Source organism: Talpa europaea (genome assembly GCF_964194135.1).
Source record: "Talpa europaea genome assembly, chromosome: 7".
Classification (NCBI taxonomy): domain Eukaryota; kingdom Metazoa; phylum Chordata; class Mammalia; order Eulipotyphla; family Talpidae; genus Talpa; species Talpa europaea.
Window position 1 is genome coordinate 86,218,500 of NC_140074.1, and position 24,436 is coordinate 86,242,935.

Here is a 24,436-nt window from a genome sequence, read left to right on the forward strand (position 1 = left end):
CCACTCTTAGGCACCAACCAAGAGAAATGAAAATGTATCTTCACAAACTTTGTAAACAAGTGTTCACAGCAAGTTGGGTTTTTTTTACAATAGACAAAAAAGTGAACACAGACCAAATGCCTATCAAGAGAAGAATGAATAAACAAATGGTGGTATAACTACACAATATTCAAAAATAAAAATGAATTAACTAACAATGATACAAGGTACACTGAATGACTTCAAAAACTGAAAAATCCATAACAAAGATGATGTTTGATTCCATTTAAATCAAGTTATCAAAAATGCAAAACTACAAAGACAGAAATCAAGTAAGTGGGTTCCAAGGTCGGGGTAAAGTGAAGGGCTTGTGTTACAAACAAGTACACTGGAAATGGGGGAGGGGGGGACGGAGGATTGATAGAACTGTTCTACTTGTATATTTCATCAAAACTCCCTAAATTACACATGTGAAAGTGGTATATTTTATGATAAATTATACCTCAACAAATCTGACTTTTTAAAAATTTTTTAAAAGATTATTTATTTATACAAGCACTGGGTACAGTCAGAAATGCAGGAGGGTGAGAGAATTTACCAGAACCAGAGCAGGGAGCAGAACAGGCAGAAGGACTGAAGTACACTGCTGAGGGAAGCAGCGGGTGGCAGGAGAGGTCTGCGCGCCTTGTGGGACCCTCACCTGGCGGCGGCCGGGATTGAACCAGAGCTGCAGACTGTGGGCAGCTTCTCGACCCAGCACTCAACCGCTGCGCCACCGGGGCGGCCCAACAAATCTGACTTTTAAAGCTTCAATTCTGAAGCATTAAAAATCAGAAATAGAAAGGAAAACCTGAAAGCATTTAGTAGAAAAGTCCAGTTATTTAAACCAGTCGTGAAAAAAGTTTAACTTTTTGGGGTGGGCGGGAGAGTAGCAACAGGGCCTCCCTGGTGGCACAAAGGGTTAAGACGCAACCTATGAAGATGTCCTCAGCCACTGCAGCACGAGTTCAATCCCCAGCCAGCCAGGGAGCTACCCACATGGTGATAGCATGACTCTACCACTGTGCCCCTCAGCAGTGTATTTCAAAATCTGCCTGTTCTGTTCCCCACTTAGTCTCTGGTGAATCCTCTCATCCCCCACACCGCTAGCCTGTACCCCGGTTCTTGTATGCATAAATAAATAAACCTTTTTTTTTTTAAAAAAAAAAAAAGGCAACAAATGAGACATGCCACAAAAGTGAACGAGTAATTCAGATTTTCTAAATTGGCCAAACAGTGCAATTTTAGAAGTAATTGAGGTAACTACAAGGAAAAGACCATGAATTCCTTTAAAGGGCATTGCAGCAACATTATGTATGGAAAAATCAGGTGTAATTTAAATATCTATAATACCATCAAACTGTTAGAAAATAAAAGTCTCTGGGGTACTATTCCAGGTCATTTAGGCTTTCCTCACTTTTTATATTTTACAAATTTCAACAATGAACATTTAATAGTTTTTCAATGAGGTGCCAAATATATTTAAAACACTGATATTCTACCATCCCAGGTTCAATAAGGTATGTGTGCCCCCTCAGAAAGCCATAGCACAATACACAAAAGACTGTGGAAAAACACAGAGGCAGCAATTATCTGCTTTCATTAAACAACAGTTTTATTGATCTATAATTCACATACCATATAATTCACCCATTTAGAATGCACAAGTCAATTGTTTTTAGGTATATTCACAGGACTGGGCAACCATCAATAGTCAATTTTATAATGCTTCATCACATTAAAAAGAAAAACTCCATAGCCATTAGCAGTCACACCCCAACTAACCCCAACACCCTCCTCAATCCTATGCAATCACCAATCTACTTTCCCTCTCTAACATTTACAAATTCTGGACATTCCATATAAACGGAACCATATGTTGCTTTTTGTGACTGGTTTCTTTCACAGCATGTTTCAGTGCTCCTCCACAGTGTAGTACCTATCAATACTTTAGGAATATACCCTATTTTATTTATCCATTCATTAATTGACTTTTGTGTTAAATTTTCATTTATAACTAATGCTGTTAGGAAAATTCATATAAGCATGCTTTAAAATCTCAACTATACCTAGAATTGCAGGAACAGTAACTTTTTGGAGGAAAAGAACTGCCAAACTATTTTTCACAGGGGTTGACCATTTTTACATCCACCAGCAATGTAAGAGGATCCTATTATATCTATATCCTTGTCAACACCTGTACTCTCCCTTTTCCTTACATCCTAGTGCGTTTGAAGAGGCATCTCATGATTTTCATTTATATTTCTTTGATGACTGACTATGCTGAGCAACTTTTTCTGTGCTTATTGATCATTTGTATGCCCTTTTTTTTTTTTAAAGATTTATTTATTCATTTTTTTAATTCATTTATTTAATTATACAAGCACTAGGTATAGTCAGAAGCGCGGGAGGGTGAGAGAATTCTCCAGAGCCAGAGCAGGGAGCAGAGCAGGCAGAAGGACCGAAGTACACTGCTGAGGGGAGCAGCGGGCGGCAGGAGAGGTCTGCGCGCCATGTGGGACCCTCCTCTGGTGGCCAGGGAGCAGCTGGGGATCGAACCGGCGCTGCAGAGGCTGCGGGCAACTTCGCAACCCAGCGCTCAACCGCTGCGCCACCGGGGAGGCCCTTGTATGCCCTTTAGAAAATACCTCTTTAGATACTGTCAATTTATTATTTGAGTTATTTGTCTTATTACTGTGTTGTAGTAGTTATTTACTTTTGAAATCCCCAATTATTGCCTTTAGCTCCCATCTTTAGGTATTTCTCCATTCCTTAGGTAGATTAAGGGAAAATAGCAGGAGTCAGAAGTACAAAACCCTGAAAGTTCTATAACCAGTGCTTTGTACAAATTACAAGTACAATGAAGGGTTCTCACAACACCAGTATCATCCTTTTCCTTTTTTAACATCAGCAACAGAAACATGAAAGCTTACCTATTCAAAACTCTAGACTGGCATTCAGCAAGAGTAAGACCGATAATATTCACGCAAATTTCTTAACACTAACTTTTTAGGAAATCATCATTATAGCAATTATTTTATCAATGTTATCTGAGCATTTTAGGGATAAGGATAGGCTGTCAAAATTTAACCATGAGACTCATGGTTAAATTGCTATTTGTGTGGGCCTCCCCGGTGGCACAAGGGGTTAAGATGCAAACTATGAAGCTATCTGCAGCCACTTCAGCACAAGTTCAATCCCCAGGCCAGGGAGCTACCCACATGGCGCAGCAGACCTCTCCTCACTCGCCCACTGCTCCCCTCAGCAGTGTATTTCAGTCAATCTGCCTGTTCTGTTCCCCACTCTGTCTCTGGTGAATCCTCTCACCCTCTGCACCTCTGGCCTGTACCCCAGCTCTGGTATGCATAAATAAGTAAATTTTTAAAAAAGAAATCTTACAATAAAGGGATTATTTAAAAAAAAATTGTCCTAAATTGCAACTGAAATTTTGTATTCCCAAAGGATAGGATAGTTGTGTTCGGGAATCAAATTGCTCCCCAGATTTCAGAGGCTGACACAATAAAGATTTATTTCTTGCTCAAATGTGAGAGTCCGCCATCTTGAAGGGTCTATCATCCAGTATTTAAGGCTTCCCAAGTCAATGAAACAAGGGGAGAGAGGAATCACTGCCTACACACACAGTTTTTGCTCATATTTCACTGACCTAAACATCTTACATAAGTACAAAAGATTTTGTACTTGCTCCCGAAGCACATAAGATTGGGGGGTGGGGGACAGTAGGAAAAGCAGTACATATATCCAAAACCAAACACATGCCAATAAAACTACACTAACATTAAAAATGCTGTCATGTGGGGCCTCTCTGGTGGCAGAGGGATTAAAGTCGCAGTGCTATCAAATTAGCACCAGCCACTGCAGTATGAGGCATTGAGTTCAATCCCTGGCCAGGGAGCTAACCCACATGGTGCAGGTTTCACCCTCTGCTCCCTCCCTCAGCAGTGTATTTCAGTAGATCTGCCTGTTCTGCTCCCTACTCTGTCTCTGGTGAATCCTCTCACCACCCCCACATCTCTGGTCTATACCCCAGTTCTTGTATGCATAAACAAATCCTTTTTTAAAAATGCTGTTATCAATAAATCAGACTTTCTAAAAAAAAGATCAGATAACACTTATAAATTATAGACAATTCATGCAGATCACAAATTAACCGTGATCAATAGCAACTGAAGCAACAGTTTAAGTATTGCAAGTTAAAATGTTTTTATTCTAGTCAGTAAAAAGCAAGTATATAAGCTTGACTTGGAAAATTTCTCCAAGGTACTAAACTTAAGAGTTTACCCATACAGGGCCTCCCTGGTGGCGCAGGCGGTTGAGCGCAGCGCTGTACAGCTGTCCACAACATCTGCAGTGCAGGGTGGATCCCCACCTGCCACAGAGCAACCCACATGGCATGGCAGACCTCTCCTGTCTCGCCCACTGCTCCCCTCAGCAATGTTATTTCAGTCAGTCTGCCTGTTGTTCCCAGCTGTCTCTAGTGAATCTTTTCACCCTCCCACACATCTGGCCTGTACCCGGGTTTTTATATAAATAAATAAATCTTTAAAAAAAAAAGTTTACCCATACCACTCTACACCCTCCTGCAAACATGGGGTACAGAACGTCAAGGAGGAAGCCACCTACAAGGAAGTAGATGATGGGCACCTAGGGACGTGGTTTACCTACCCCATGTGCAATCACAGGACTTATGATGTGAAAATGAACTCTGCCCATAACACCAGAGTCATTTCTTGTACCTTACTTATGACAACAAAAGTCCAGACACCCATCACAAATCTGTAAGAACCAGTGGATGTATAAAGGGATTAGAAAGACAGCCAATCAGCAACTAAGAACTCACTCACCATAAACCAACGCACAGGATACCAATCCAGAGATTTTGGGATCCAGAATATAGATCCAGGTCCTGTCTGTGTGGTTATGTGAGTAATTACAAGTGAGGCCCTGGGGAAGTGTTTTTGGCCGCCAAGTAGAAATGAGGGGTTACTGAGTCCTGGGGCCTGAATTGCCTCCCTTGGCTCCAAAACCATTTTTTCCCCATAAAGATGTATTTATGTATATAAGAACTGGGGTACAGGCCAGAGGTGCAGGGGGTAGGAGGGTGTTGAGAGGATTCACCAGAGACAGTGGGGAGAACAGGCAGATCGACTGAAATATAATGCTGAGGGGAGCAGCAGGCGAGTCAGGAGAGGTCCACTGTGCCATGTGGGGGTGATGGGGATTGGACTCTGGCTGCAGAGGCTGCTGATACTTCACAGTGTGGTCCCTAATCCTTTGTGCCACCAGGGAGGCCCACAAAACCTTTTGACTTGATCCCTGACATTTTGGGCAAGCCAAATGGACTGCCCACCTCCCCAGCAGCTTGCCCATTTATACTGATTTCCAGCCCTTCTTCCCCACCTTACAAGGCCTAGGGTTCAAAAGGCTACAAGTCCCCTGGCTGGAACTTGGCAAAGGAGCCCAGTTCATTTTAGCAGACTTTGTAGAGGGAAGGAGGAACTGGGTCAGGCTCAGTTCTGTTACAAACCCTTAAATAAAGCAATCAGCGCGGGTAGCAGGTAGGCCACTAATAGAAAATGTCTGACCAGAATACTCTAGACTCTGTATCTTCAAACAGACACTTCTGATCTCAAAAAACAGTGAAGGCATTTCTATAGAAAGTTACATGTGTTGCCTTCTGACTACCTTGACACAATAAGGAATGAGCAAGAGTATTCAGTAAAATTTGGACAACCAGGGCCTCCCTGGTGGCACAAGGGGTTAAGACGCAACCTATGCAGCACAAGTTCGATCCCCGGTGAGGGAGTTACCCATATGGCGCAGCAGAACTCTCCTGTCTTGCCCGCTGCTCCCCTCAGCAGTGTATTTCAGTCAGTCCACCTGTTCTGTTCCCCACTGTCTCTGGTGAATCCTCTCACCCCCCACACACACACCTCTGGCCTACACCCTAGTTCTTGTATGCATAAGTAAATAAATCTTTAAAAAAATGTAAAATTAAGTGGACAGGATTAATAATTTTAGCACTCTGTAGTGAAACAAACAGGATGTAAGAAATAGGAAATACAAGGCCTGGGAAGTCTCCCTAAAAGGGGCCTGGTTCTAACACATTCACTATTGTCCTACCTATATAACCACTTACACTTTTTTACATGGACCAAAAGACACTCTTTAAGGAAAAAACAAAGCATAGTGGGAAAATACCACTTTTATAGTCAGGAGGACTCAGATCAGATTTTTCATTCTGGCTTGTTATTTATGTTCATGCTATCTGATCTATCTCACTTAACCTCTAAGAGCTTGTTTCCTCACCCACAACTTGGGAGATACCCACCTCTCACTGAGTTATGAGCTTTCAAAGGATATCACATAATGAATTGTCTGGCACATAACAGGAACTTAACAATACATTGAAAACCTTATCTTTGCTTGCCTCTATTCCAAGATGGGGGGAGGAGGGAGAGGCAGGAGGATGTAAGCACTTAAGAGTGCTTGATGCATACAGTAACAGGCTAAATAGAAAACAGGCTAAATAGAAAACAGAATTTCAGGCTAATAATGAAACTTTTTCTGTAATCTGGTTCCATTTTTTCTTTCTAACCCAAATATTAAACTCTTAGACCTCATATGCCTAATCCCTTACCTGTACCTTCAATAATGTTTCTTTTTTAAGAAGATTTTTTTATTGGGGGCCTCCCCGGTGGCGCAGCGGTTGAGCGCTGAGTTGCGAAGTTGCCTGCGGCCTCTGCAGCGACGGTTCAATTCCCCGGCCACCGGAGGAGGGTCAAGGAGGGTCCCACATGGCGCGCAGACCTCTCCTGCCGCCCGCTGCTCCCCTCAGCAGTGTACTCGGTCCTTCTGCCTGCTCTGCTCCCCGCTCTGGCTCTGGTGAATTCTCTCACCCTCCCACGCTTCTGACTGTACCCAGTGCATGTACAAACAAACAAGCAAATAAATAAAGCATGCCTCTATTAAAAAAAAAAAAAGATTTTTTTATTTATGCATACAAGAGCTGGGGTGCAGGCCATAGATATGGGAGGATGAAAGGATTCACCAGAGACAGTGGTGAACAGAAAAGGCAGATCTACTGAAATACACTGCTGAGGGGAACAGGGCAAGACAGGAGAGGTCTGCTGTGCCATGTGGGTCACCTCCCTGGCTAGGGATTGAGCTCGTGCTGCAGTGGGTGCTGATGCTTAACCCCTTGTGCCACCAGGGAGGCCCCACGACAGTATGTTTTAAAAGAACCTCCCTCTCCAACCATCTAGATCTTATACACCCCAATGAATATCACACCTACTATTTAAATTTTTCCTAGCTGCAGTCCATAACAACACTGATTCCCCTTCTCTATTTCTATTACAAAAGTTGGCAATAATCTTTTTTTTTTTTTGGCAACAGTTCTAAACTAGACTGTAAACAACTGTACATTAGGTAGTAATTTTTTACCCAAGGAGAAACTGATTCCCAAGACATGCAAAATAAATATGCAGCCTTAAAAAGTTCAAGAGAGGGCCTCCCTGGTGGTGCAGCGGTTGAGCACTGGGCTGCAAAGCTGCCCGCAGCCTCCGCGACGCCGGTTTGATCCCCGGCTGCCGGTGAGGATCCCACATGGCTTGCAGACCTCTCCTGCCATGCCCACTGCTCCCCTCAGCAGTGTACTTCGGTCCTTCTGCCTGCTCTGCTCCCCGCTCTGGCTCTGGTGAATTCTCTCACCCTCCTGTGCTTCTGACTGTACCCAGTACTTGTATAAATAAATAAATAAATCCTTAAATATATATATATATGTAAAACAAAACATATCTATAAATGTAAAAACAGTACAGGTGAAATCCTTGGAACACTTTTGAAGGAAAACTCCTGATTTTATTAACTAATCAAAGTGTTATATAAAAATAAAGACAAAACTATCAAAGTATAACATAAAAATACACAGATACAGAGAGAAATGATAGAAATCAAGGAAATAAAAGAAACATTAAGTTCACAGGTATGCAATGCAACCCTAACAATAATGCAACGCTAAACCAGTAGCTGACATTTTTAAAATGATGTTAAGGTATTACCATTTATAGCTAAAATTTTAAGCCTACAGTTACATTAAGTATCATCATCTGCACCAACAGTTATAACCTTTAATAACACACTTGGGAAATATATACCCATAACCATTAGTCACTGTCTGCTAAAAGCTTTGACAGACAAAAGACTTTATGGTACTATTGCCATAAAGCTTCCAAAATTCTTAAACTCAGGATTTTTTGGCAATTACTTAACTGCTTTAAAAAAAAAAAAAAAAGGCCAAGCTGAGACAGCCTCTAAAACAAGCTTCAAACGGTCATCTAGTCAGGCTCAGGTATATATGGGGAGAGCTAGGCATTAAATTTGAATACATATCGAAAACCTAAATGTTTAACAAGCATCCCCACTGACTCTAATTCAAGCGGTAGTAGTTCCCAACCCTGGTTATACACTAAAATTCCCTGGGAAGGTTGTCCTACTTTAAAGGAAGAGTTATCTACGTGAACAAACCAGACATTTTTAGTTTTCACTTTACTCTGGCTAAAACCGTCAATTTTCCTTTTAAAGTGTCTCTATTTTTTAAATTTTCTTTTAAGATTTATTTATTTCTATACAAGAGCTGGGGTACAGGCCAGAGGCGCAGGAGGGTAAGAGGATTCACCAGAGACAGAGCAGAGAGCAGAACAGGTAGACGACTGAAATACACTGCTGAAGGGAGCAGCGGGTGCGACAGGAGAGGTCTGCCTTGCCATGTGGGACTCTCCCTGGCCAGCCGGGAATTGAACCCTCACTGCAGAGGCTGCAGACAACTTCACAGTGCTGCGCTTAACCCGCTGCACCACTGGGAGGCCCTAAAGGATCTTTTTATTTTTTTTAAGATTTACTTATTTATTTATTTATACATACAAGCACTGGGAACAGTCAGAAGCTCGGGAGGGTGAGAGCCAGAGCAGGGAACAGAACAGGCAGACCGAGGAAATGCACTGCTGAGGGGAGCAGCGGGCGCGGCAGGAGAGGTCTGCACACCACTCGCCAACGGCCGGGGATGGAACAGGCACTGCAGAGGCTGCGAGCAGCTTCGCAGCCCAGCACTCAACCGGTGCACCACTGGGGAGGCCCTAACGTATCTTTTTATATTCACAAAGCTTTAAAGGAAAAAAGGCAAGTTGTTGAATGATATGTTCAAAGTTATTTATAATCTAATCTTAGGAAACTTTCTTACATTGCCTCTGAAATCCAGAATTTTCTTAGTCAACTGTATCATATTGCAACTGTAACATATATTTGTTACTATTATATAAAATGATGTACATTACATCCCTGTATATTGATATGTACTGGCATTTGAGCAAAGAGAAACTTCTTAAATATTCAGATAATCTGGGCCTGGTGGTTGTGGCATGGCGGGTTGACAGGCACAGCCTGTGAAGCTGTTTGCAGCCTCTGCAGCGCCAATTCAATCCCTGGCCTGCTGGGGAGATTACCACATGGTGAGGCAAACCTCTCCTGTCTCGTCCACTGCTCCCCTCAGCAATGTACTTCCATCCTTCTGCCTGTTCTGCTCCCGGCTCTTTCTCTGGTGAATTCTCTCACCCTCTCGCGCTTCTGGCCTGTACCCCAGTGCTTGTATAAATAAATAAATCTTGTTTTTTTTTTTAATGGGAGACTGATCCTCTTTTTTTTTTTTCTTTTTAAAGATTTATTTATTTATTTATACAAGCACTGGGTACAGTCAGAAGCGCAGGAGGGTGAGAGAATTCGCCAGAGCCAGAGCGGGGAGCAGAGCAGGCAGAAGGACCGAAAGACACTGCTGAGGGGAGCAGCGGGCGGCAGGAGAGGTCTGCGCACCATGTGGGACCCTCCTCTGGTGGCCGGGGAGCAGCCGGGGATCGAACCGGCGCCGCCGAGGCTGCGGGCAGCTTCGCAACCCAGCGCTCAACCGCTGCGCCACCAGGGGAAGCCCAATAAATAAATCTTTACGAGAAAAAGAAGACTACTCGGATACTAATAATTACTTCTGGTAGAATGGAATAGTATTTACTTTATATGGTTGTGCCTTCTGTAGGAAAATTGCATTTCACATTTTAACTGTTTAAAATTGTTAAATGCATGATTTTTTGTAATGAAAAAATTATGTAATGTGCAGTAAGTTGGTGGTACTATAAATTTTGCTCTCCTTTCAGAGAAGTGTGCAAAGCAGACAAAGCTTTGTGTTTATTAACTCTGACCAGTAAACTCTAGTTCTTAGAATGTCTTAAAATAACACAAATAACAGAAAATCAGACAAGTATTTCATTAGTGTTACTAACAACATAGTCAGAAACTCCAAACAACTTACTTTTGGATAATCAATGAAAATATTTACAAACAGTCCATGACAGAATATTAAAACCAAATATAGGGCCTCCCTGGTGACGCAAGGGGTTACGACACAACCTATGGGGCTATCATCAGCCACTGCAGCACGAGTTCAATCCCAGGGAGCTACCCACATGGGTAGGGAGTTCAATCCCACATGGGTAGGGAGTTCAATCCCAGGGAGCTACCCACATGGCGCAGCAGACCTCTCCTGGCTCACCCGCTGCTCCCCTCAACAGTGTATTTACATCAATCTGCTGTTCTGTTCCCCACTGTCTCTGGTGAATCCTCTCAACCCCCCCCCCCAATACCTCTGGCCCTTGCCACAGTACTTGTATGCATAAATAAATGTATCTTTTAAAAAGATCAAATATACATATAAAACATAATGAAATGGTGAAGGAAAAAAAAGTTTCCATACAGGAAATACCAATACAAGTCTTCTTTATACCCCTTTTTTCTATTTTCCATTAATGTTTTCCATGTAGGGGCCTCCCTGGTGGCACAAGGGGTTGCCTCAGCACTATGAAGCTACTGGCAGCCACTGAAGTCCAAGTGAGATCCCCAGACAGGGAGCTAACCCACAGGGCACAGGAGGCCTCTCCTATCTTGCCCACTGTTGTCCTTAGCAGTGTATTTCAATGAATCCATCCACCTGTTCTGCTCCCCACTGAATCTCTGGTGAATCCTCCCACCCCCTGCACCTCTGGCCTACACCCCAGTTCTTCTATTCATTAATAAACACACCTTTTTAAAAAATCCTATTGCTGTTGTAATATTGTATAACATTGTATAACATTAAAATGCAAACATCTTACAAGTGCACATTACCGCCTTTGAAATACAGCACTGAAATTAATTCTTTTCTGGAAAGAACACAAGGGCCTTTTCTATTCTCTTTATCCTGACAACTAGCAAAAAAGGTCTCACTTGTTATTTTATGTGAGAATAGTGTATTACTTTACATAGTGACTTTCTCCAAAATGATGGCTATACCTGGGGTGCCCTATAGTTACACATTCCAGGAGAAATTATACTATAAAGTGGCCCTGACAGAACTGCATTAAAAGAATTGCAAACAGCAAATTTGATTCATTATTCTGAGAGAATAAGCAGGAGACAGACCTAAAGTAAAAATAGGTAAAATCAATTTTGTTAACTACAGAAAGCAACACCAATCAACATGAAGAAGAAAGTACACACAGTCCCAGAATAAATCTGGTGCTTACTAAATCTTGATGCTTTTTTGGGCATGTGAGCTTAGCCACCATGTGAAATGACTTTGGTGGGGGCCTCCCTGGTGGCGCAAGGGGTTAAGCGCCAGCACTATGTAGCAATCTGCAGCCACTGCAGCACGAATTCAATCCCAGGCCAGGGAGGAGACCCACACAGCGCGGGGGACCTCTCCTGTCTTGCCCTCCGGTCTTGCTGCTGCTCCCCTCAGCAGTGTACCTCAGTAGATCTGCCTGTTCTGCTCTTCACTGTCTCTGGTGACTGCTCCCACACCCCCCATACCTCTGGCCTACGCCCCAGTTCTTCCATGCAGAATAAAAATCTTTTTTTAATAAAAAAAGGAAAAAAGTTTCAACCTGCAAATTCATCACATAAAAACTACATATCACAAAAGAAAGCTCATTATACAAAAAGCTTGGAATTGAAGGGACAACAGTCGAGATAAAACCCAGACTAGGGCCTCCCCGGTGGCACAGTGGGTTGAGCAACGCGCTGTGAAGCTGTCTGCAGCCTCTGCAGCACGGGTTCAATTCCCAGCCAGCAAGGGAGATACCCACATGGTGCAGCAGACCTTTCCTGTCTTACCCACTGCTCCCCTAGCAGTGTTTTCAGTCGTCTGCCTCTCTGCTCCCCACTGTCTCTGGTGAATTCTTTCACCCTCCCATGCCTCTGGCCTGTACCCCAGTTCTTGTATAAAATAAATCAATCTTTTTTTTAAAAAAAAAAAAAGATTGATTGATTGATTTATACAAGCACTGGGTACAGTCAAAAGTGCAGGAGGGTGAGAGAATTCACCAGAGCCAGAGTGGGGAACAGAACAGGCAGACCAACGAAACACACTGCTGAGGGGAGCAGCAGGTGTCAGGAGAGGTCTGCGCGCCATGTGGGACCCGCACCATGTGGGACCCTCGCTGATGGCCAGGGATCGAAGTAGCGCTGCAGAGGCTGGGCGCTGCACCACCAGGTGAGGCCCAAAATAAATAAATCTTAAAAAAAAAAAAAAAAACCTAGACTAGGCAGATCTCTGCTAAATTTAATGACCTCTGGCCCACTACTTAATCTACTATCTTCTTGTTACCTCACCACTAGAAAATATACTCAACCTAAATAAATACCATTCTGTCCTCATATGTAAAAGGTGATAATAATACTATAAAGAGAAATTAAGCCAACGTCGATCAAAGTTAACTTTTAAAATGTTATAAAATTAAAATCTATACTGATACAACAATCGAAAAATATCAGCTTCATAATGAAACAGACTGAGCTGTCTCCTAGGGGAATTTACTCAGTATCTGTTGTCACCTTACCTAAGGGTCTTCATTTATACCCTACTTTGTAGGGTTGTTACTGAAGATTTAAAGATTTATTTTTATACAAGAACCGGGGTACAGGCTAGATACGTGGGAGGGTGAGAGGATTCACTGGAGACAGAGTGGGGAACAGAACAGGCAGACTGAAAAAATACACTGCTGAGGGGAGCAGCAGGCAAGACAGGAGAGGTCTGTTTCACCATGTGGGATTCTCGCCAGCCGACCGGGATCGAACCCATGCTGCAGAGGCTGCGGACAGCTTCACAGTGTGGGGCTCAACCACCTGCGCCACCAGGGAAGCCCTGTTACTGAAGATTTAAAGAATGTTGAAAAGTACATGGCATAGTGGTCAAAGAGACTGCATTATATTGTAGAATTCTATTATCAGAATCAGCGAAAACTTTTTCACTGTATTTTTCAATTTGCTAGCACCACTTGACACCATTAGTCAATGAAGAAATCATGTAACTTTCTACTGTATTGGATATGAGAGAGGGACCATCTACCATACTGCCCAATGTTATAGCATATCAATATCCACCAATTCAAGCGAATTCTTAATTACCCTTAATTAAAACATAGTAACAGAATTATTTTAAAAGCATTTATAAATTCACTAGACTAGAAGCTCCTTAAAGAGATCCCCGTGTATTTTGTTTACTGATAGACACCAAATGTCTAGAATAGTGCCTGGTACATAATTGGACCTCAATATGTATTTGTAAAATTCATATGCAACTTACTTTTATTACTCTGAATATTAAGGTTTTTCAAAACACAGTAGTCTTGACACTGAAGTACATACAATTTTTCTTCCTCGTGTACCAGCCTAAAAACTGATGCCACTCTTTGTTTAGCCTCTCAAAAAACTCTGAAACCTTCCTAATAAGCTTCTGCTAGGTTGAACACCAAAATGGTCTTTTACCCAGATTTCCACAATTCTGAGTGCAGAAGTGACCCATCAGTCTCAATATTTAAGGATTTTTTTTTTTAAGAGAATTTTTTTTTTTAAAGATTTATTTTTATTTATTTACACAAGCACTGGGTACAGTCAGAAGCGCGGGAGGGTGAGAGAATTCCCCAGAGCCAGAGCCGGGAGCAGAGCAGGCAGAAGGACCAAAGTACACTGCTGAGGGGAGCAGCGGGCAGCAGGAGAAGTCTGCGCGCCACATGGGACCCTCCTCTGGTGGCCGGGGAGCAGCCGGGGATCGAACCGGCGCCGCAGAGGCTGCGGGCAGCTTCGCAACCCAGCGCTCAACCGCTGCGCCACCGGGGAGGCCCGTAAGGATTTTTTTTTAAAGACCTCTCACTCCAAGATATATTACTTCTTTTAGAAGTTAAGACACTCCCCATCAGCATGGCAGTGAAACAAGTTCATAGATACAAGAAAACCAAGATGAGGTTCAAAGGAAGTTAAAGGTAGAAAGTAAAAGGATGAGGAGGTAAACGATTTAAGACACTGAAGTATGGGGAAAGAGCAGTAAGTTTCAATAACTTTTACAAATTTTACAGAACTTGAGAGAAAATGAGGGTCTCCCTGTTGGCGCAGGGGTTAAAGTCTCAGGGCTATCAAGCTATCCCCAGACAGGGAACTAACCCACATGGTTCAGCAGACCTTTCCTGTCTCCCCCGATGCTCCCCTCAGCAGTATATTTCAGTGGGTCCACCTGTTCTGCTCCCTGCTCTGCCTGGTGAATCCTCTAACCCCCCACACCTCTGCCCTGGACCCCAGTTCTTGTATGCATAAATAAATCTTTTTTTTAAAAAATGAAACAAAAAAAGTTTTCTTTTGGAACACATCACTTAAAAATGAAGACCAGGCCCTCCCCTGGTGGCGCAGCAGTTGAGCGCTGGGCTGCGAGGCTGCCTGCAGCCTCTGCAGTGCCGGTTCCTTCCCTGGCCGCCAGCGAGGGTCCCACCAAAAAAATAAAAAATAAAAAAAGACCAAAAGGGTTCTCCCAGGCGGCCCAAGGGGTGAAGACGCAGCACTATGAAGCTATCCTATCCGCAGCCACTGCAGCAATGTTCGATTCACAGCCTGGGAGGTGGCCTACAAGGCACAGCAGACTTCTGCTGTGTCACCCGCTGCTTGCCTCAGCAGTGTATTTCAATCAATCCACCTGTTCTGTTCCCCACTCTGTTTCTGGTGACTCCTCTCATCCCTTCACCCCACACCTTTGGCCTGGACCCCAGTTCTTGTATGCATAAATAAATCTTAAAAAAAAAAAAAAAAAAAAACCTCGAGGGCCTCCCCAGTGGCGCAGCGGTTGAGTGCTGGGTTGTGAAGCTGCCCACAGCCTCTGCAGCACTGGTTCGATCCCCAGCTGCGGGGCGAGGGTCCCACATGGCGAATAGACCTCTCCTGCCGCCCACTGCTCCCCCCAGCAATGTACTTCGTCAGTCGGCCTATTATGCTCTCCACTCTGGCTCTGGCGAATTCTCTCACCCTCAAGTGCTTCTGACTATACCCAGTGCCTGTATAAATAAATAAATAAATCTTAAAAAAAAAAAACTCATCTAATTTTCAGTATTTAGGGCCTCCCTGATGGCACAGGGTTATAGTCTCAGCGCTATCAAGCTATAGCCAGCCACTGTGACATGAGTTCCAACCCCAAGTCAGGGAGCTAACCCACATGGCTCAGCAGAACTCTCCTGTCTCGCCTGCTTCTCCCCTCAGCAGTTTATTTCAGTAGATCTGCCTGGTCTGCTCCCTGCTCTGTCTCTAGTGAATCCTCTTACCCCTCACACACACCTCTGGAGTGGACCCCAGCAGTTCCTGCATGCATAAATAAAATGTTTTCAGTATTTATATTAATACTTTTAAATTGTGGGGGAATAAAGCCTACTCTGCAAAGTATTTGGCATTAATGAATGCTAATAAAAAGAATCTTGGGGGCCTCCCAGGTGGTGCACTGCCCACAGCCTCTGCAGCGCCGGTTCGATCCCCAGCTGCTCCCCAGCCACCGGAGGAGAGTCCCACATGGCACGCAGACCTCTCCTGCCGCCCGCTGCTCCCCTCAGCAGTGTACCTCAATCCTTCTGCCTGCTCTGCTCCCCGCTCTGGCTTGGTAAATTCTCTCACCCTCCCGCACTTCTGACTGTACCCAATGTTTGTATAAATAAATAAATCTTAAAAAATATATATATATTGGGCCTCCCTGTTGACGCAAAGGGTTAAGCATAGCACTGTGAAGCTATCAGCAGCCTCTGCAGCACAAGTTCAATCCCAGGCCAGCCAGGGAGCTACCCACATGGAGCAGCAGACCTCTCCTATCTCTCCCGCAGCTCCCCTCAGCAGTGTATTGCAGTACATCTGCCTGTTCTGCTCCCCACTCTCTCTGGTGAATCCTCTCACCCCCACACCTCTGACCTGTGTCCCAGTTCTTGTATGCATAAATAAATAAATCTTTAAAAAAAAAAAAACTTATTTGACTTCACATTAGAATTGTTCACAATAGTACTTAGGTTAGTATTACAATCTCCAATTCAGACCCCACAATTTCATATAGTCCTATAAATTAGCAAACAAGGCAGGTATCATTAATCCCCATTATAAAAGAGGAATTCAAACTCCAAAGCCTTTATATTACACATCGGAAGTATAAAAGTCATAACTTCCCTTATCTGATACAGCCTTCAAATTACATACATAAATGAGGTAGTTAAACACATTTCGTACACCTTTCACTAGGTAAAATTCTAACTGATCCCAAATCACGTCTAGCAATGAGAGATCTGTACAGCTCTTGCGATCAATCACTAGAAAAGTAATATATTCAAGACTAAATTTCAAAAGCTGAACTAGAATCATGGCCATTATGTTTTCTAATCTATACAGGATTCAGTATTCTAAACAGAATGGTCTTAACAAGGTATGAGTAGTCAGACTCTTAAAATGTCTTAGGACAAATTTATTAGTACAAAAATCTACCGCATTTTAAAATACAGATCTAAGGCAAGGTAGACATAACAAAACCAGCGTCCTAAGCTTTGACATTGTCAGAGTGACTATCTGATATGCCAGTGAACTATTTTCAGCAATTACTATAGCCTTGACTTTTTTCCCTTCACATTTGAAAGGAGGAAACTGGAAGGAAGAAATCATTCCCTTTAAGTCTTTGTCTTATGTTCTGACAAATGTTAAAATCATTTGAAAAAGAAAAGCAATCTTGTAGGGACTTAAAGCTAAGATACTTCCTGTGTTAGAAATGGATAAAGTTTAGGGAACTTTTATATCTAAAGGACATGACTGAGGGCCTCCACGGTGGCGCAGCGGTTGAGCGCTGGGTTGCGAAGCTGCCCGCAGCCTCTGCAGCGCGGGTTCGATCCCAGGCTGCTCCTTGGCCACCAGAGGAGGGTCCCACATGGCGCGCAGACCTCTCCTGCCGCCCACTGCTCCCCTCAGCAGTGTACTTTGGTCCTTCTGCCTGCTCTGCTCCCCGCTCTGGCTCTGGTGAATTCTCTCACCCTCCCGCGCTTCTGACTGTGCCCAGTGCATGTATAAACAAAACAAACAAACAAACAAATAAATAAAACATGCCTCTATAAAAAAAAAATAAAAAAAAAAAATAAAGGACATGACTGATCTGCCTGTTCTATTCCCCACTCTGGCTCTGGTAAATCCTCTCACCCTCCCGCACATCTGGCCTGTACCCTGGTTCTTGTATGCATGAATAAATAAATCTATACAATACAATACAATAAAATGGACATTACTGATAGTAACAAATGCTCTTTGGTAGGATGAACATAGGGCAAGTTTGCAGGATAATCCCAGTTTAAGCCTATTGTTGATATAGTCATTTTAAAGCATTCTGATTTCAAAAAATTATGACCCTTTTATTATTATGGCAATTGTTACTACAATTCAGTAAATTTTAAGGAGTCTCTCAAATTGTTCCTAGGGACATGACTGATGTGACTATTTAAACTCAAAATCAAAGTTATGTTAGCAAACCAATTTTCAACTTGGATGTATCAACATGAAACTGTATCAAACTATTAGTTGCCCATTGCAAAAAACAGCAAAAACAAGTTTTTGTTGCTATTCCTCACCTCACCTTAATACAGTTTGACATCTAGGCTACTGTTTCACACATCTGCACATCATTTGCCAACTTTCCCCCTCAAAGTTTTATGACTACATCTATCAGTTATGAGTTGTATTCATTAAGACAAAAATTGTGGGCCTCCCTGGTGGTGCAGGGGTTAAACACAGAGCTATGAAGCTATCCACAGCCACTGCAGTACGAGTTCAATCCCCGCCAGGCCAGGGAGCAACCCACATGGTGCAGCAGACCTCTCCTGTCTCACCTGCTGCTCCCCTCAGCAGTGTATTTCAGTACATCTGCCTGTTCTGCTCCCCACTGTCTCTGGTGAATCCTCTCACCACCACCCCCAGCACCTCTGGCCTGTACCCCAGTTCTCATGTGCATGAAGAGGTCTGCTGCGCCACGTGGGTTGCTCCCTAGCTGGCTGGGGATCGAACTTATGCTGCAGAGGCTGCAAATTGCTTCATAGCGCTGTGCTTAATCCCTGCGCCACCAGGGAGGCCCCATGGATAAATCTTTAAAAAAAAAAAAAAGTTCAATATAAATATGGCATTATATACTTTAAAAAATTAACCTTGGGCCTCCCTGGTGGTGCAAGGCGTTAAGACACAACCTATGAAGCTATCCACAGCCACTGCAGCACCAGTTAAGATACCCGGCCAGCCAGGGAACTATCCACATGGCACAGCAGACCTCTCCTGTCTTGCCCACTGCTCCCCTCAGCAGTGTATTTCAGTCAGTCTGCCTGTTCTGTTCCCCACTGTCTCTGGTGACTCCTCGCACCACCCGCATCTCTGGCCTGCACCCCAGCTCTTGTATGCATAAATAAATCTTTAAAAAATTAAAACTTAACCTTTACTTTGAGCCTATCATTACTGTTTAATACCCATTTTTCTTAAACATTCCTGTCATCCTTAAAACACTCTTTAAAAAAAAAAATCTTACTTTCAGATCTGCTTCTAAAACTGATTTGTAAAATCAGATGCATTATTTTACTGGGCTGAAATTTCACTTGCTACACCAACCTAAAGTGGAAAAAACTTTTTTCAATTTTTTTCCTTAAAGATTTATTTATGCATAGAAGAACTAGGGTAGAGGCCAAAGGAGTGGGGGCGTGAGGGAAATGAGAGGATTCACCAGAGACAGCAGGGAACAGAACAGGCAGACTGACTGAAATACACTGCTGAAGGGAACAGCGGTCGAGTCAGGAGAGGTCTGCTACGCCATGCGGGTCACCTTCCTGGCCAGGGATCAAACTTGTGCTGCAGTGGCTGCCAACAGCTTCATAGTGCTGCATCTTAACCCCTTGTGCCACCAGGGAGCCCCCTTTTTTCAGTATTTTATGTTCCTTTGACCAAGTTATAGAACAAATATGAAAACCTTTTTGTCTGTATGGATGTTTAGTATGTTTGCCTATACTTACAAATCCAAAATTTGCTCAATTTAATACCTGCTATGTTTACCTCCCTCATACCAGAATGGAAATTGAGATATTCTCATATAAAAGTGAAAAACATGCCTATGAATACCCACCATAATAAAAATTTACCCATCACCTCAAATTGCAATGATGTGTGATCTCATATTCCACTGTATGGTAAGCCAACAGACTAAAATATATCCAATAATACATGAAAGTCTAAAGTATACACAAAAAAGAGTATTTGCTTTAAATAGTGAGACTAGAAGCTACCTGTAGGATTTCTTTTTTTTTTTGGGGGGGGGGCATATAAGAACTGGGGTATAGGCCAGAGGTGGGGAACAAGATTAACCAGAGACAGAGTGGGGAGCAGAACAGGCAGATCTACTGAAGTAACAGGAGAGGTCTGCTTCACCATATGTGGATTCGTTCCCTGGCTGGGATCAAACTCAAGCACTTAAGCCATAGGTGGATAGTGCTGAGACAACCCCTAGGCCACCAGGAAGGACCTACCTGTAAGATTTTTAAAACTGCATTTATTGCACAATTCTGCTTATGTTTAGACAGGAAAAACAGAAATTCAATAAGGTTAAGTCCACTAATTAAAATAGCAATTTCAGCATTAATTGAAATAGCAATAAAAAGTATTACTGGTTATAGGGCTTCCCTGGTGGCACAGGGGTTAAGACGCAACCTATGAAGATGTCTGCAGCCACTGCAGCACGAGTTCGATTCCCGGCCGACCAGGGAGCTACCCACATGGCGCAGTAGATCTCTCCTGCCTCACCTGCTGCTCCCCTCAGCAGTGTCTTCAGTCCATCTGCCTGTTCTGCTCCCTGCTCTGTCTCTGGTGAATTTTCTCACCCTACCGTGCCTCTGACCCAGTTCTTGTATAAATAAATAAATCTTAAAAAAAAAAAAAAAAGTAGGGCCTCCCTGGTGGCCCAAGGGGTTAAGCACTGCACTCTGAGGTAATCCGCAGACTCTGCAGCACGAGTTAGATCCCTGGCCAGCCAGGGAGCTGCCCACATGGCACAGACCTCTCCTGTCTTGCCTGCTGCTCCCCTCAGCAGTGCATTTCAGTCATTCCACCTGCTCTGTTCCCCACTCTGTCTCTGGTGGATCCTCTCACCACCACCCCCCGCCCCCGCCATCTCTGGCCTGTACCCCAGCTCTTGCATGTATAAGTAAATAAATCTTCATTTTTTTTAGAGGCATGTTTTATTTATTTATTTTGTTTGTTTGTTTGTTTTGTTTATACATGCACTAGGTACAGTCAGAAGCGCAGGAGGGTGAGAGAATTCACCAGAGCCAGAGCGGGGAGCAGAGCAGGCAGAAGGACCGAAGCACACTGCTGAGGGGAGCAGCGGGCCGCAGGAGAGGTCTGCGCGCCACATGGGACCCTCCTCCGGTGGCCGGGGAGCAGCCGGGGATCGAACCGGGGCCGCAGAGGCCGCGGGCAGCTTCGCAACCCAGCGCTCAACCGCTGCGCCACCGGGGAGGCCCGTAAATAAATCTTAAAAAAAAAAAAAATTACCGGTTATAGTTGAAAAACTGACAATCTGCTTTTGAATTTACTAATCAATTTACTGTTACCCATTTTTTCCTAAAAGATAGTGAGGATTTAATGCAAAACATGCCTCACACCCTTCTTTGTCTGCCAGAGTAAGCCAGAAAAGAGAACAATGTAGTTTTAAAAGGACAGTTCTCAAGTGACACTAAACTGACTCTTGTTGATGCATTCACAGAGTGAACCAAAAATGACCATCAAAGCTTTCATGGACCCAATCCTCAGCAGAAAGTGAGAAAAAAGAAAATCAGCCATTATCCCTAACAAATCTAAATGTAGTGTATACTGATACTCTACTTTCAAAAAATATGAAAAGCGCTCATTTTTCCCTATCTATATATATTCCCCGGTTTTCTGTAATGTACTTGATATAGATGGAAATGTAAGATTTGGTTCAGGAATGCTAAAAGGTGATAGATTTGCTTATAAAATGGCTGCAAATAAAATAAAAACTATTTCCTATTTCTTAATCTACTGACTTAAGTGGTAAGACTAGATTTAATCATCAAGGTGAAGAGTTCTAGCCCCAAAATTCAGTATTTCCTATCTGCAACCCAAAATTGTCCTTTTATAGCTTAGTTCTTCCTCCAGCATCACTAAATAATCCATATGAACTGGTCCAACTCCCCAGCACTGAGTTAAAGGAAGATTAAGTTAGGCTGAACACAGCATGCAAAGAAAGGAAGGTACTGCTGGCAGGAACAGACAGAAATAATTTACATCCAAGTACCCAAAATCAAACCATTCAAATTGCTGCTCACCTTCTCCCATTTCCCACACCTGATATATTTTGATGACTAAAACTGTGGAATCATTTTTTTTTTTTTACTACAAAGCTAAATCACTGCATCCAATAAAAATGGACAAAGGTTGAAGCTGATTCTTGGGGAGTCTTCCGCTCTCCAATAAATCCCACCCTGTATTATGCCCAGCAATCATAAAGTTCCTCCCCACCTAATAGAATTCATATTACCTTTCCATTTAGTTCCTGAATGAGATCCTAATGTTTAGCAATGTAGTGATGTGCCTCTTTCTACAGCGTATTACTAAAATAACCAAGAGCTTTGGTCAAAAACCTTCAGGACTCAACTCCAAAAATCACTAAACGTGAGCTTGCAAATCAATTTTTATTAAGGAAGTTAATTAAAAAAGTAAATAAAACCTTCCTCCACATTCTTTTTGGTCTTCACAAGTCTACTCACAATCTAAATTCCCATAGAAAACAAAGCATGTTCCAGTAGAATTTTTAATTTCCTCCCAAGGACAGCGGCAGATTAAAAGGGGAACCTATTGGGGGCATGAGAGGGACGCAGGGGGGAAAAAACTTCCATTACAAGCACACCTACACTTGTCTGATTTTTAAACACTGAAAAAAAGACAAACCTGACCTTGAACTGTACTTCCCCATCTTATTCCCTTCCCAACAGAAACCTTGTTCAATGCAAATAACAATTTTAGACTTCACAAATCTAAAACTTGGTGCAGCACCTTTCCCTAAGTTTGAGTTTTCTAAGTTTGAGGCTTTTCTAATTTTCAAATTTCTGAATCCAAACTTATGATACATTAAGAGTGGCCTTGAGGCTAAACATAACGACCCAACTGACATCCAAGAAACGCCAGGGCGCTACAAATCATTTTTGAAAAGTGACTTAAGCAATTAATAAAAATTAAGAATCAACAGCACTCAACTCCAACCAGGTCTCACGTCTCACCCTACAAAAGCACAGAAACCACATACGATTGTTTTTATACTACATCTTAACGAACGGTGGGATAATCCAAGGACCTAGATCCAAAATGGAGATGAGGGGAAAATTCAAATAAGCAGCCTGGGATGGGACTGACTAAACAGACACAATGGCTATTTTGATAAAGTTCTGAACTATGTCTTAACGACCTTTAGGGGAACAGCAGCAATGAACAAAGAAGAAATGTCCACATCTGTACATAAAACCGTTTACTCAAAATGGAAAAAAGCAAACAGGCTCTACTGAGCTCCTCTGTTCCTAAACGCAAAAACCCACGCCTCAGTTGAGTGCTTGGGATAGGTTAAGCACCCGATGAAGTACGAACATGCATTCCAAGCCCCGGGAGTCAACTAAAAAATAGTCACTAAATGTTATTTCAAATAACTTTATTTTTCAACAGGTCCTTCAATTTGTCATAACGGTGCGTGTAAGAAGGAAAAGCCATTTTCACAAACTTGAAGACTGAATTACAGGGACTACAGAGTCATGTCTCCTTGTTTCCTGCTCAGGGTCTATCCACAGAACCCAGAGCTTATGGGGCCAGAAAATGATTACAGGAACTTCAATCTCTCCAGGATAAGCCCGAGGAAAGTGAACGTGAGTGAACCTGAGTGAGATTTTTCTAGATCTCCCCAGAAAAAGGTTGAACGTAAAGCCCCCAAAAAACCTCAGTAAAAGGTCTACTGGCCTACGGGAAAGAAATTCGATCGCAACATTTCAGCTGGCCTCCGCCCAAAGATGAACTGCAGTGATTCCTACTGTGCCCTCTCCCAACCTCATGCAAGACTGCCCCCCACCACAAGCTCAAGGAAGCCCTCGGTTCACAAGGGTTCTCCTTTGTGAGACTCCACAGCCGCCGCCCCACATTGGGCCTCCGGGGAAAAGCCACCGCCCCCACCCGCCATATTTCCTTGAAAGGCGCCCGCGCTACAGCTCCCAGTCGCCACTCTGCCCCATGTGGCGGGTGTTTCTTCACCCATCACCTCATCCAATTGTTATCCACACCCCAAGACTGGCCCAGAAGCTCCCCTGGGGATTGCTCGCCCGGAGACATCACCCGCTATCTCCTCCCCCTCCCCCGCCCCAGGACTCGCCCTCCCTCCAGCCGCCATTTTACAACCAACTCCTCCACCCCAACGCCTAAGCCTCCAGGTTCACAAGAGTCTACAGCTGAAGACGCCGAGGGGGTAAATCTGCTGAGCCTGGAGCCTCCCACCGCTTCGAGAGCCCACAGGTCAGTTCCTGCTTCCCGAATCCACGTCCCCGAGCCAGACTCGGAGTCGATGCCGCCATTTTGTCTACTGCTCCCGGCCTCCGTGGGCGGCGGCAGAGGGTCCGAGAATTCCAGCCCCCCACTGCCCCCCCAACTCACCGTCGTATCGCTCAGCCTGCTCGGCCAGCTTCGCCTGGTACACCAGATCCTCCCGATCATCCATAGCGGCAGCGGCTCCGGCAGGGTCTGCGCGACGGATGGAAGCGGATAGCGTCTCCGACTCTCTCAGCCTCTTGCTCCGCGTCCGGGCAGCAAAAATGGCGGCGCCTCAATCCGGGACTTCCGCCTGCGCACGCGGACAACTGCTCAGCTCTATGGCAACCGCTCCCTGGCAACTGGCGCGGGGGGCGGGACCGGGAGCTCCGCGCCTGAAGAGGCTGGGACCGGCTAGACGCCCCTCCTCCTTGGGCTCAGC

General features: G+C 43.8%; 1 protein-coding gene across 1 annotated transcript in view; it reads right to left on the reverse strand.

Moving 5' to 3' along the window:
• The window catches only part of YWHAE (tyrosine 3-monooxygenase/tryptophan 5-monooxygenase activation protein epsilon), a gene marked incomplete at its 5' end in the record, with an annotated part of 40,108 nt that extends 15,924 nt beyond the window's left edge, over positions 1-24,184 (reverse strand). Inside the window, one exon of the mRNA XM_084236155.1 lies at positions 24,121-24,184. Within this exon, the coding sequence (XP_084092281.1) occupies positions 24,121-24,184 (64 nt within the window). The remainder of the gene's footprint in view (positions 1-24,120) is intronic.
• Between the last annotated feature and the right edge of the window lie 252 nt (positions 24,185-24,436).